Source organism: Misgurnus anguillicaudatus, chromosome 13 (genome assembly GCF_027580225.2).
Source record: "Misgurnus anguillicaudatus chromosome 13, ASM2758022v2, whole genome shotgun sequence".
Lineage (NCBI taxonomy): Eukaryota > Metazoa > Chordata > Actinopteri > Cypriniformes > Cobitidae > Misgurnus > Misgurnus anguillicaudatus.
In genome coordinates this window covers 16,648,508-16,663,081 of record NC_073349.2, presented here as the reverse complement: position 1 = coordinate 16,663,081, position 14,574 = coordinate 16,648,508, and the positions used below count along the sequence as shown (strand labels likewise).

General features: G+C 38.6%; 1 protein-coding gene across 2 annotated transcripts in view; it reads left to right on the top strand.

The window, feature by feature from the left end:
• ephb2a (eph receptor B2a) overlaps nucleotides 1-14,574 on the top strand; it is a 73,563-nt gene that overhangs the window by 4,710 nt on the left and 54,279 nt on the right. For both annotated transcript variants that reach the window (XM_055188106.2, XM_055188110.2), the window contains exons 2-3: nucleotides 11,048-11,112; nucleotides 11,952-12,636. In XM_055188106.2, coding sequence (XP_055044081.2) covers nucleotides 11,048-11,112; nucleotides 11,952-12,636 — 750 coding nt within the window. The remainder of the gene's footprint in view (nucleotides 1-11,047; nucleotides 11,113-11,951; nucleotides 12,637-14,574) is intronic.

The following is a 14,574-nucleotide window of genomic DNA, read 5'->3' as shown; positions in this document are numbered from 1 at the left end:
GCAGATATAGCTAGGAACTATACTCTCATTGTGGTAATAATAATCAAGGACTTTGCTGCCGTAACATGGCTGCAGGAGGCGCAATGATACTATGCAGCACTTGAAAATAGTCCCATTAGTAACTTTCAATAGCAGGGGACTATTTTTAGGGACTGCGTAATATCATTGCGCCTCCTGCAGCAATGTTACGGCAGCAAAGTCCTTCATTATTACGACCGAATTAGAGTATAGTTCCCAGCCAACGGTCTTAGTACACGATGTAACTACAGAAGAGCCAAGCTTTAAATAGAAAAAAATCGAAACTCTTTGGTTATTTATAGCGTGATGCTAATGGTCTAATCAGACTCAATGGATTACGCTACGCTATGCTAAAAGGGGTACTGCCCGCCAGACCCGGAGATCCGCTGAATGGACTCCAAAACGGTAAAAAACAAATGTTTACCTGAAAGGGTTAACATACATGCAAGTGCAAATACGAGTGCAAACAATGTTTTAAAGAAAGTCTAGAGTTAAAGAGTCTTGAGGTAAATTGTCTTTGACCTAGCTTTACATTCAAATGAGAATGTAATGAAAATAGGAGAGAGATCTCTAAGCTCAGGAATCTATTTAAAGTGATTAAAAACCAGATAAACAGTCAATTTAACTCCTATAGCCTGAAGCTGCTAATTTACTCTGATATCCACCGAGACACAGATATGATTTTCAAATAGATTGTTGTTGAGTGATAATCAGTTTTCAGTCAAAACCTTCTCATCCAGAACCTTATTTGTAACTTGATTTCTGGAGTTATAATATAGAGATTCATCTAGCAATTCACTTCCTAATCTTTTTAGAATTGGCCTCAGGGTGACTTGGGTTCCACTGATCAATTTGGTCTGCATGATCTTTTGTAACTTCATTACAAGCTTTCCTATTACATACAGCGTTCATTTATCAGTCATGGATCGTCTGAAAGCAAGAAATTAATAAGTATGAATGGGCTTTTCAGATATTGAATCAGTTGAAATGAGCATATTGCATAATCGTAATGCTCTTGGAGCAGAAGTCAATAGGTGGTGGTTTCACCATAGAATCAGAAGCGCTGTTTTTGCCCCTGAGAGCTGACATAAAATATTAAACTTTAAAAAGCGTATGACCTACTTTTTCACTATCCTCTTTTTTAGAACAGATAAATTATTATCTGAATAAACAGGGGTGGGTGTTTAGTTTAACATCCCTCAATTACACTATCCAAATTTAAAATAAGCGTCTCATGTTATACTGACTCTTCCTTAAGGGAAAATGCGTAGACATCTTGGGATGCATCTTATAACATCCAACTCATAAATTAGTCATGCATTACTGATTCAGTTCAATGATTTAACAGCGAGTATGTTATTTAAAGTTAATATATTTCACATTAGTCATTTATGCTTATATTAAACTGGCAGTATCTGGACTTGAGGTTATTTCAACACCTCTTGGGTTAAAGAGATGATTCATTCAAAAATAAAAAATCTTACTTAATCTGTAATAATCTGTATCAGCATCAGGCCTGAAAACACATATTGATCCCTAGACAGTAGGGGTGTCACGATTCTCCAAATCCTCGATTCGATTACATTTTCGATTCTGATGTCACGATTCAATTCGATTCTCGATTTTTAAATGATTTTTTTTAAGACAAAAAATGATATGCCTTTATTATTATTATTATTATTATAGTTTCACATTAACATGCACATTGCGTGCTTTTCCTCGCATGGGGGTTTGTGGGCTTTACTTTGCGCGAGAGAGCTTGTAGAGAGAGAATTCCTTCTTGCACGCAGATAGACCAATGCGCACGTCTTGGACTCCTATTATCTGAAATAAAACCGGTGCGTCATAAGCTGCTGCGCTTCTCTCTGTCTCACGTGCATGCGCATCTCGCATCTGTCCAAAGTCTAAACATAAACTAAAGTAATAATCCTTACGTATTTGTTCAGTTTTATGCGTTTCATGCGAGCTGAGGCAAACTATACCTTTTGTTTAAAAGTAAACCCGCTGCATCTTGGCGGCTCTCTCGTGCACGTGCAGAGAGCTGCGCTCTGTCCGAAGGCAGATCACTAGGTAGTAATCCTGTTTATGATATGCATTTCAAGGAGCAATACATACCTCGTGTTTAAAATATAAATCGCGTTCCGCTGGATGGATGTTTTTAAAGGCACTTCTGAGAATTTATTTTCCCCCGCTTGGCAAGCCGACCGGACGTGACATGGGGGCGTGGCAGCATCGACGATCCAATTTTTTAATTCGAAGTTCGAGGTTGTGACTTAATTTCGATCGATTTCGATTTAAAATCGAAATCGTGACACCCTTACTAGACAGGACATTCACAATTTAATGATGACAATGTTTTTTTTCTTTAGTTTACTATCACTTTAATTTTTGATTGTCTGAGGTGAGCTTATCTGTCTCTGGCTGCTTTTTCGGCTCTTGGCTCACATCGCCATGGCAATGAGAGCTGTACCGTAAATTGGAAAAACGGGCTATTAGTGTTGAGTCTGGAAACTGTGAGCCGGCTGCTCCACTGACCTACTGCTCATTCAGTGCCATCATATTTGGCTTTTGTCTGCAAATGTTAGACAGAATCACAGATATGGAGCGGTTTATGAGCAGAACATCTCCTGTTATTTCTGCTAAACATCCTACCAGAATGCGCTGGATACTGCAACTGCACCACAGGCATGTTTTGTGAATACCTAAACAGGTCATTGGGTATTGGGTTGCTTGCGTATCCTAAAATAGATAGTAAGATAGTTGCCTTTGGCAAATTTAATTCAAAAGTAATCTATCAGGAGGATTTATCTGAATATATTTGTCAAAGCGGCTTTGTTGTGCTTCTGCATAGCTTTGTGGTAGAGCATTGTTTTTGCAGCCCAAGAGATCATGGGCTCTAACTGGGGATGCATCGATATGTTGTCCAATAACAGTATTAGGCCATCAGCAGACAGTTTAAAAACAGTCGATATATCCTCTCAATCAAAAGAGAATAGGAAAATGCTATAAATTCGAGCTCCGTGTATAGGAAATGTAAGAAACATCACTAGTGTAGTGTTCAATATTAATGGTCATTCATTATATGAATGAATAACATTAAAAAAAGTAATCTTCAGAATTTAGTTAATGCAAGTTAATATAACAACCAAACTATCGGAATCGGCATTGGTATTGGCAGATATGACTGAATGACTCTTAATAATCGGTATCGGTGGGAAAATTTAATATCGGTACATCTTTACTTTGAAAACCCATACAAACATACTGTTAAAAAAATGTGTACCTTGTAATGCACTGCAAGTTGCTTTAGATAAAAGCACCTACCAAATGTGTAAATGTAATGCTTTGAAACATAACTCAGTCATTAAACATTAATTAAGTGTTAATTTTGGCAGCAAATTCTGATTTAGTCTTAAGCCGAAAGTATACTAGAAAAAATGACGTCATTTTCGTCATCAGGAGGGTCCGCGGCCGGCGCGTACAGTCCGCGTACAACAGCGCATGCGCGTGAAAATATTTAGACAGGACACTACACTATAAACAATAATACAAAGGAAATAGACAGCATTTGCACACACACTATCGTTTTTCCTCTTTAACTTTTACTTCTTCCAAGAACAGAAAGCTGTGGAGCATGTTTGTTACCATAATGTTTGATTCTTGTTCTTTGTTGTCTTGTTGTTTGTACTAAACTGTGTTTGCAATGGTGGATCAGTTACTTTTCTTCACCTATCCTAATGTTTTAATGTACTGTAAGTGTCGCCAAATCAGTGCTGCCCTGACGGCCTGTTAGACTAATAATTTGAATAAGAAATAATTTGTATTGCGTATAGTGTCAAACGCGGCCATCCGTGTTTACCCACGGGGAGTATACTTGAAAAGCTGCGAGCCGGACGCGGACGCGGAAAAAAGGTATACCCCGGCCTTTAGTCTTTTGAATAACACACCATTTAGTTTTAGTCTTATTTTAGTCATCTGAAATCTTTTAGTCTTAGTCTAGTTTTAGTCAACTAAATATAATGAGAGTTTTAGTCTTAGTCTAGTCTAAAGTTTTTTAATCATTGGAAGTATCCTCAGTCTGTAATGGAATGGTAAGGTTTGAATATGCAATACAGACACAGATTTAATGGTTGTTGTAGAAAACACATATTTTATTTTATTCTTAATGTCAAAAACACTGACCTTGGCTTTCTCACAAAAGATAATCTCACATAAAATAAGCATAAGGCCCGCTCTACCTAAAAATATACATGGTCCCAGAAAAAGATATGCATTCTCTTTGAATGACGTGCACACACAGACGCACGCACGCACTTTGTCCAGTCATGTAACAGCACAACATCTATTATAATAGTAACGTTACACATTTAATTCAATTTGAGGACACTGAATATTTATACTCAGTATTAATTCAGACAATTCAATACAATTAATACAGGTCAGATGTGTATTCCTTTGTTTCTATGTTATTCCAAGTTTAGCGAAAACACGGTGGTTTATCTTATAAAATAACCTTAGCGTGTATGCTTACCTTCGCAGTATTTCTGGATGAGTCGTCTTTACAGGCAGTCTTGTTGTCATATTTGAAGTGTGACCAGATTAGCTCTGATATTTTTGTTGTCAATGAGACATGTCTTCGGACCAGGTGTACTGCAAAACGTTAGCGTGTTGCTAACAAGCGAAGTCAACTGACATCAGCCAAAGCTGGGTAACTAAGACTGTACAACTAAATATAATCGAAACAACCTGTTGTGAAAACGAACTTTGCCGCGGCTTTTTTAAAATGCCTCTGCTGCCTGCATAGATCAACCTACTCTCAAAGATTCGCTCTGATTGGATTTATTTACAACGTGTCCCAAAAATGAGTAGCTCTGATTGGATCTCTTCTCCATTCATCCCTCCCTAACATTTTTGTCTTATTTTAATTCGTTGACTAAAGTGTCAGTTATATTTCGTTACAGTCTTTGTCATAATATCTGACTTTTAGTTTTTATTTAGTTTTCGTCCGTGAAAAAGGTTCGTTGACGAATATTTTTCGTCATCGTCTTCGTCAACAAAATTAACACTGTCATTAAAGAGCACCTATTGTTCAATTTAAGTTTTTAAAGCTGACATAACACAAGACGTTTTGCCAATCTAATGTTTTTGCCAATCTTGCTTACCTATAGAGTAGTATTTCATCATTCATATGCCCAGAGAGTCTTTCGTGTTATAAAAGAAAGAACAGGCTTTCCGATTTTTGGCGGAAAAGGTCGAACACTTAAAGGCGTGCAGTGGGCGGAGCTGAAGAGTTACGAGTATGCGCAGCTTTGAATACTACTTTTGGATTCACAGCTGACATAGATGGAAATCAAACTTAAAAAAAACTTTTTTTTAAATAACCAGCCTTACATTATACATATGACCAGAATTGGATATTGAGTCAGTAATGGACGAACAGAAACAACAGCAGCAACGATTACAGCAGGACGTCTCTGGTAATTAATCCTTGTTTGTTTATCCGCTATTTTAATAAAAAAAGCAACGTAATCCGTTTTTTTACTGCATTTGCCCATTTTTAAAGGTGTAAATGTTGTAAATGCAGTACAATGCCAACTGAGGCGAAAAATGTTTGCTTTTGTTGGTGTTGTTTACATTACATGCATGAATGTGCGACTGCAAACAAAACATGTGCGATTTTGATTTACTTACGCCTTAAGTTGTGACTCCTTAACGGGGTCTTTTAAAGTTTTGACCGCTCCAACAGTTGTAAACAATTGGAAAATCTGGCGTCAAACACCTTGTTTGTAAAGCAGTCCTCTCCGAAATGCAGCCAGGGAACAAACTCATTCGCAATTACGTTGCTGTCTGGGAAAAACAAACTGCATCAACTGCATCAAGCCAATCACAACGTACAGATTAGCTGGCCAATCAGGGAGACCGAGCTTTTCACATTCGTGCATTTCAGGAAGAGAGTAAAATCTGGAGCTTCAAAAATGTACGGTATGTGGAAAATAATGTGTTTTTTTAACCATAAACCACGCGAACACATTGTATTATACCAAATACACAAAATAACATTGTTTTTAGCAATGAAATAAGTGCTCTTTAAGTTAGAAGCAGGCTACCTTAATATAGTGATACAGTGGATTATTTAATCTAATACTAAACATGTCCATCCATACACAGCTTAATCTTCTTGACACTTCTGTAAAAAAGGATTTAACATTTTTCCAGTTGTGTCTGTGATATTGTAATATAGTTTCTGTGTAGACTTATTGAATGCAATGACAAAACTGTCTCCTTCTGTATATATCATTGTTAGATATGCCATGAGTTGTAGATTGGTGCAACTGTTCTTTTATGATGGATTCTGGATTTGCACACTCAGACACACTGCAGCAGTTCCTGTGGTCTAGTGAATGTTTTAGCATCCCACCCACAGGTTGAGTGACAGATCTGGAGCAGAGAGAATCAATTCACTCGGTCCCTTTTCTGGATCTGGAATTCAGAGCGTTGTCACACTTATTCAAGTTCACATTGTGCAATTGCTTCTTATTGAAGGACAAGCTACAGTATTGATCAGTGTCGAGTATCTACAGTCCTACAATCAGCACTGTTTGTATCATGGAGACATGCAGTTTTGGTTGCACAATATTGTTTTTAGTTTGAAGGATGAGGACGAGAGGATGAGACTTTGAGTCCAAGTGCTTTCTGGTGCATTTTTACATTGTATTTGTTATTGGCATGACAATTTGTGTGAAATGTTTATCCTAAAATTACACTGGGTTAAAAATGCTGGGTTATTTGCAACCCAGTGTTGGGTCAAAAAGGGATAAACTCAGCCGTTGGATCAAATGAACCCTGGAAAATTTATATTTGATCAAGCAATGGTTAAAACATCCCAACATGTTATTCATGCTGAGCATGATTCAAAAAAGTTTTTAAAGGGGACATATCATGAAAATCTGTCTTTTTCCATGTGTGCTATAATTGGGTCCCCAGTGCTTCTATCAACCTAGAAAATGTGAAAAAGAACAACCCAGTAACTTAGTTTTGGTAAACCATTCTCTGCAAGCATGTGAAAAATAGGTCATTGAAATTTGGCTTCCCTTGTGATGTCAGACGGGGATGATACTACTCCTTAATCTGGACTATCCAACCACAGCCCTGCCATTTAGTGCAGGGATCGGCTCATTTGCATTTTAAAAGACACACCCAAAAATGACACATTTTTGCTCACATCTACAAAGTGTCAATTTTAACATGTTATAATACATTTTCTATATGGTATTTTGAGCTAGAACTTCACATATATACTCTGGGGACACCAAAGGTTTATTTGACATCTTAAAGTCTTGTGTCCCCTTTAACTATGTGCCTGAATGGAAGTGACCAAATCTGACCTTATGTTCAAAGATGTTTACATGGTCAGTGTCACAAATTTAATGGGTGATCTAGAAATAGTGAAGAATTTTTAACATTTGGTTTACATTTTACATCATAATGACCGTTTCTCAAAATGGGTTCTTGTCTGTACTTGTGTTCTTGTGGACTTGTAAAACGTCATCAGTCGTGGCCCAAGTACTGTTCCAAATCAAAGTTTGCATCCCCGGATGTGTTCTTGATCCGCCCATTTTATCGAGGATGCATCAGGAGGTGACTTGTGCGGACTTCTGACAGCCAAGTTTCCCAGAATACATTTCGCGTCAATTGCAATGAATTCGAAATATTCAAAATATTACTCTTTCTGTGTCATAAAATTTTGTTTTAAGAGCTGTCTAGTCGAGAATATAGATGAACTTGATGAATCCGATAAATCCGAACTTGGTATTGAGAAACGGCTAATGTTTCCTTTAAAAAAAAAAAAACTTTCAAATGCTCACATTTCTGTTTATTTCCTGGTTGAAATTGGATTATAAAACCGTTTTAGACTTTAATAATTCACCGAATGCCAGTGCACTCTCAGAAAAATAGGTACAAAGGTTGTCATTGGATGGTACCTTTTTTAAAGGTCCTATTATGTATCATTTTGGTACAGATATGTACCTTGAAGGAACCAGATATGTACCTCTAAGGTATCAATGTGTACGTTTAAGGTACCAATATGCACCTTTTAGGTACAAAAGTGTACTTTTTGAAAAGGTAACACCCCAGTGACAACTTTTGTACATTGTTATACCTTTTCTTCTGAGAGCTGCATCAGTATTCAGATCTGTAAGTGAAGTTATGGCATTTAGGTCTCCAGCGATCTCGGTTTTTGTGGGATTTTCCCAATGCATATCATGTAGGATCAATGCTTGTTTATCTATAAGCAATAATTATTTTCAGCATTTCAGTTCTAGTATGATAGTATAGAAATGCACAGGATCTGTACTGATCTTTAACACAATGCAAGTTCTTCTCGGCTTCTGCCATAGGCACCGTCGTGTTTACAGGTCCTGGGCAGATTTGTAACAGTTTACCATTTTACAGCTTAATATTTCACTGTTGATATTTCGTCTGGCACATAAATCCAAGCGGGACTCGAGAGAATTCTGTTTATCATGTCAGTGCATTCGACAGGAAATTCAACATAACTTAATCCTCTCAGGCTTGCTATGACACTGTGCCATCCATCCTCTATGATTATTTCATGCTTTATTTATCCCTTTCAAATTCTTTCCAAACCTTTTCTTTCAGCCTCATTAGCTAACCATTTAACACTTTTTATTAATGGGTAACGTCAGATCCTTTGCGTGCTGATGTGTTTGCGTTTTCTGCATTAGCACAGCTTAGCAGTCATGAAATGAATAAATAAAAAATGTGGGACTGAATTTGTGCCTTGGCACGCTGACCTAAAATCCAGTGAAGACTCGCCATGTTACCCACGGGATTAATCCAGTGTGGCATACAGTGTGTAGTGCAGCCTGCAAGCAAGGATTATATGTACTGGACTTGGTCCCCCGTTGCCCTACTTTTCATTAAAATATATAGAGAGGGAGAGAGATTGCATGAATGCCTGAACAGATGGATTGGGGGTTTGATTAAACATTGCACCAAGTACAGAGAAATGCTACAACTTTAATAGACAGACTTTTTTTATAGCGTTTTATCATAGTGTTAAACGGATATCTGAGCTTAAATACAGAAGGCAATTGTTATAACTTTGCCTAAATGTGTTTTATTTTGCCTATGAGCTTGTTAGATGTAAGAGGATTTTCCGGCATCATCATATTCTCACATACAGAGTTTTAAACACGCACCAATAGCACCACTCCTAAGGGGAAATATCTCTGCTTGCCCCCGAGCTAAAGAAGCTGCTGAAATATAAATGAGACGCTTAATGGCTGTGGCTGTATTGAGTCAGTGTTTACAGGGATGCCGTGATTGTGTGTCACGGGGCTTTTGGCTTCGATCTCGGGAAGTCCTCTTGCCACTCGCCAAAGTCCTGATTCAGAAATGCCACAGGGAGTCTGTGGGCAACAGTCAATGTGTTTATGTTGCTTTTACTAAGGCACGCATGTGATCATCCCTCAAGACATTAAATTGCTCAGTTACATTATATCTATAAACAGCCATGCGCTGTTTGAAACCCCTGGACAGATGGTTGTACTTTTTGCTAAATATGTACTAAACCCTGTAACAACAAAATGAGAGTTTTGTGTTTAAAAGGACATTTCACTTTTTTTTTTGAAAAAATGCTCATTTTCCAGCTCTTCTAGAGTTAAACATTTGATTTTTACGGTTTAAAAATCCATTCAGCCGATATCCGGGTCTGGTGCTACAACTTTTAGCATAGCTTAGCGTAATCCATTGAATCTGATTAGACCATTAGCATTGCGCAAAAAAATAGCCAAAGAGTTTCTTAAAATTTAAAACTTGACTCTTCTGTAGTTACATCGTGTACTAAGACCGACAGAAAATTAAAGTTGTGATTTTCTAGGCAGATATGGCTAGGAACTATCTCATTCTGGCGTAATAATCAAGGACTTTGCTGCTGTAACATGGCTGCAAGACTCGCAATGATATTACACAGCGGTCGAAAATAGTCCCCTTAGTATCTTTCAATAGCAGAGGAGTAGGGATGATCCGATCGATCGGCCGATAATGCTTGCTATGCTTCTCAATGAATTACGGCGAAATGCCACTACATCCAAAAGCCAGAGAGCGCTCTCGTGCCGAAACTCAAAATGCGCTGTAGACGAAAATTTCAATTACCTATTTTTTCACATGCTTGCAGAGTATGGTTTACCAAAAGTTAGTGGGTTGATCTTTTTCACATTTTCTAGATTGATAGAAGCACTGGGGACCCAATTATAGCACTTAAACATGGAAAAGTCCGATTTTCATGATATGTCCCCTTTAAGAAATTTTAAAGTATTTTTTGTTGATTCTTCAAGCATTGTTGATTCAGCTTGATTATTTTTAGAGTTTAAGCAGTGGTAGTTTTTCTGTATGCTGTTGTGCTATTTCGCTCCCACAAGATTTAGTGCCAACATTTGTAATAGTTGCGGCCTCTTCCAGGACAGTTTAAAAGCAGTGCCACAAATCTTTTTCACTAAAACACCCTCTGAAGATTTAAGTTAGAATCCCGTATTTACTCATTTTGGCAGCAAACGGTTGTACTTGTCTAAATAATTCAATACACCAGAGGCGCATTTCAACGATTTTGTCCTACTTGCCGTAACAAATTAAAAAGCACCTTCTATCATCCGGTCCAATTACGGAATAGATGAAGGCAAGCAGATGTTAGAACGTGACACGATCTATCATTCGTGATGGATAACACTTCCAATCTCCTAATGGTCATTTGTAACATTTGATTAACAATAAGACTCAGAAATAGAGCGCTATTACCTCTTTAAAATGGGCAACTGTTATTATGCATCGCACAGCGTGAGTCATCCTTCATTTAACATTCAGTAGCTATCCATTATGCATCATAATTACTGTTAAGAGATTTAAAGAACAATGTCCTCTCGAATGCCGTCAAAGGCTCTTAGATGCAGAATTAAGTTTGAGGAAAAAGCTAGATTGACTGATATTTGACATGCGTTTTTTTTTTCAGATGTGTTGATGGACTCCACAACGGCGACTGCAGAGCTGGGCTGGACGATATATCCATTACTCGGGGTGAGACTCATTAAAACATCATTTATTATACCAAACTGAATAATTCAATGCACAAATTCAGTATGACGCACATGCTGCCTTATTAAAAATAGAAGTTGATTGACTTCCCATGTTTTTATGCAATCCATGCAATTTTATTCACTTCTAAAAATGTAGACATTAGATGTCATAATGCGCCTTTAATGGTGTGAAACCAGAATGAATGTGCAATTACTATGCAACTAGCACAGAAAACAAAATTAAATAGGAAATTAAATAGGTGACGCTACCACACTGCAAAAAATAACATTCATAATAAGTGTCTTGTTTTCAAGTAAAAATATCTAAATTTTTAGGTGAAATATCCCTTTAAAATAAGATTAATTTAGCCTATTCATGAATTTACTCATACTCATAAGTTTATATTTCATATTTCATTGCATAAATAGTTGAGTTACTTTCAGTAGCTGACTGTACTTCAAATGCTTCAGATTACTGTAGCTTGATGCATGGCAAAACTTTAAGGGGCGGTTCACATTTTGCGTCTAAAACCGCGCAGAAAACACAATCGTCGGTTGGTTCTTGTCACATGACCTGCAGTGCGCCTGCGGCATTCTGAAAAGTTTAAATGTTTTTAACTCAATATGGTGCGGACGCGCCTGGAAAAAACGAGCGCGTCGCAATGCGTGCACGTCACGAACGCGACACTTCTATTCTGAGTGCGCATACCGCGTGCCTACATTAGAAATAACGAACTTGAGCGCGCAAAAGACGCGAAATGTGAATCGCCCCTAAGTATAGTTTTTCCAACGCTTCCCACATTGCCTATTCACACATTACTATCTGTGCTTTGGCCCCAGTGGGAGGAAGTGAGTGGCTATGACGAAAACATGAGCACCATCCGAACCTACCAGGTGTGCAACGTCTTCGATGCCAACCAGAACAACTGGGTGCGCACCAAGTACATCCGGCGGCGAGGAGCGCAGCGGATCCACGTGGAGATGAAGTTCTCGGTGCGAGACTGCAGCAGCATCCCCAACGTCCCTGGTTCCTGTAAGGAGACCTTTAACCTGTACTACTTTGAGTCTGACTCTGACGTAGCCACAAAGGTGTACCCGGCCTGGATGGAGAACCCTTGGATCAAGGTGGACACCATTGCGGCCGACGAGAGTTTCTCTCAGGTGGACCTGGGTGGGCGCCTAATGAAGATCAACACGGAAATGCGGAGCTTCGGGCCAGTGTCCCGTAATGGCTTCTACTTGGCTTTTCAGGATTATGGAGGTTGCATGTCGCTCATCGCCGTGAAGGTTTTCTATCGCAAGTGCCCCAGAATTATTCGCAACGGGGCTGTCTTTCAGGAGACCTTATCGGGGGCGGAGAGCACCTCTTTGGTGTCCGCCAGAGGCACTTGTATACCTAATGGAGAAGAAGTAGATGTTCCCATTAAACTGTACTGTAATGGAGACGGGGAGTGGTTGGTGCCCATCGGACGCTGTGTGTGCAGGGCAGGGTACGAGGCTGTGGATAATGGGACTGTGTGTAAAGGTGAGTTGCAATTTTTAGTGTGTTATGCGTATAATGTAATCATGTGTATTTGAAATAACCCTCTTCAGTAATATTTACATTATAACGAAAAGGGAGGACATTATGTCCTCCCTGTATAGACATGCAAACAGTACTATTAAAAGCCACCCCGCAGGTACAAAACATTTACTGGCCTTCCCTCTCCATCTTATGAAAGCCAGTTGAAAGACATCAGCCCATCCATGTGCAGCACTTACAATCAGTGTTATTTCAAACTACACACATACACAATCACCGACCCTTAAAACTGTTATTATAACCTGAGATGATGCAGTTATTCTCGCATCAGTTGACAGGGAAGTAACCCTGTGTGTGTGTATGTGTGTGAGAACAAGAGACCAGTAATGAATAGAAATCCCCCAGTCAGTAATGCTGTTTCAATGGGTTCGAATGAATGGAAGGATTTTGCTAGAGAAAGGTGCCCTCGCTCACCACTTTGCAGATATGATTACATTCAAGGAGAGCAGGGCAGCGATGAGGGAACGATTTTGGCAGAGTTCTCTTGGGTACTGTTGACAGAATCTAAATTACTAATATCCCCCCCATCTGGAGCAGCTGATAGATGGAAATCGGCAATATCCTGGGCGCGCACAAGGCTGGCCGTCTCTTTTATTTCCCCTGGTGCTAATCCTCCTCTCTGCCATCGCTTTAATGACACTCCTAATTGACTAATTTGGAGTGCGCGGGGGGAGCCGGGTGGACGCTTAGATGCTGCTCTCACCGACGAGTCCATTCAAAAATCAAGCACATCTAATGAATCCCCCTGTGGTTGTTAGGCAAGGACTGCATGTAGACAAATGGATTTATGAGTTCCATTTTCTGTCTCTAAAGGAAATATGCAGTAGAAATACTAATTAAAGTGGAGTAGGAGCGTAATGGCCTAATTGATAGCAAGTTTGATGTGTAATTCTGTTATTCGAAACATCTGTGGAACAGTCATGTATAGTGTAATGCTATTCAAAATTTTAATCCCAGTGGCTGAGTACATTATAAAGCCCTACTGTATGTACAGTTTATGCTGTTATGTGGATTAGGACTGGATGATAGATCAAAAGTTAGATTGTATTTGCTAAGGCAAATTTTTATTACATGGCTTAGCCAAAATGAGGATTTGAAATGTTTGTTTAAAGCTGCAGTCCAGCCTTTTTCCTCTTTGTCACCATCTCTGTTCGAAATCTGCAATTGCAGCTATTCGCGGAATAATCAACTTTATGTGGGTTGTACATCGGCACGAAACAATGTATGAGAATCTGTCAATCACCGCGTCCCTGTGGATACTGTAATCCTGGCTAACTTTATTATCTGATTTTTTTATCCAATTTAAAGACTGAATACTGCGTATTTGGATGATACATTTTATATAAACACGTGAGTAAGATCTTCAGTTATGTCTGGACAATGAGGAAAAGTAAAGAAGGGTTCATCTTAGTTAGATACTTTATCTCAGTGGGAGTCTTAACAGATCAATGGAAGATCGACTGAAGGAAGATAATATTCCTAAAGTAAGACATTTATTTTCATTTATATTTGCTGTCACGTAATATTCTTATTACGCGTAAGTTACACACGTCCGTGTATGTATTGTTTACAAACGAGGACACATTACTCACGTGGCGTGTATTTCTCTACATGACGTGCAGTAGACATGGATTCGCTATTATGTTATCTAGTAAGGATGCACTACAGGATATTTTAAGTGTGAACTGTAATATGATTCCCTACATTGCGCTGTTGTTTGCACATGACATGATGCCAGTCAGTTTTTACGCATTTACAGAAACGCATGCATTAAAACATTAACGTTACTAAAAACAGAAGCTTACCAATCAGTCAATGAGCATCTGAAAACAGCTTTTTATATAACTAAGCACTGCAGATGTTCACCAAGTGCTGTGAGAA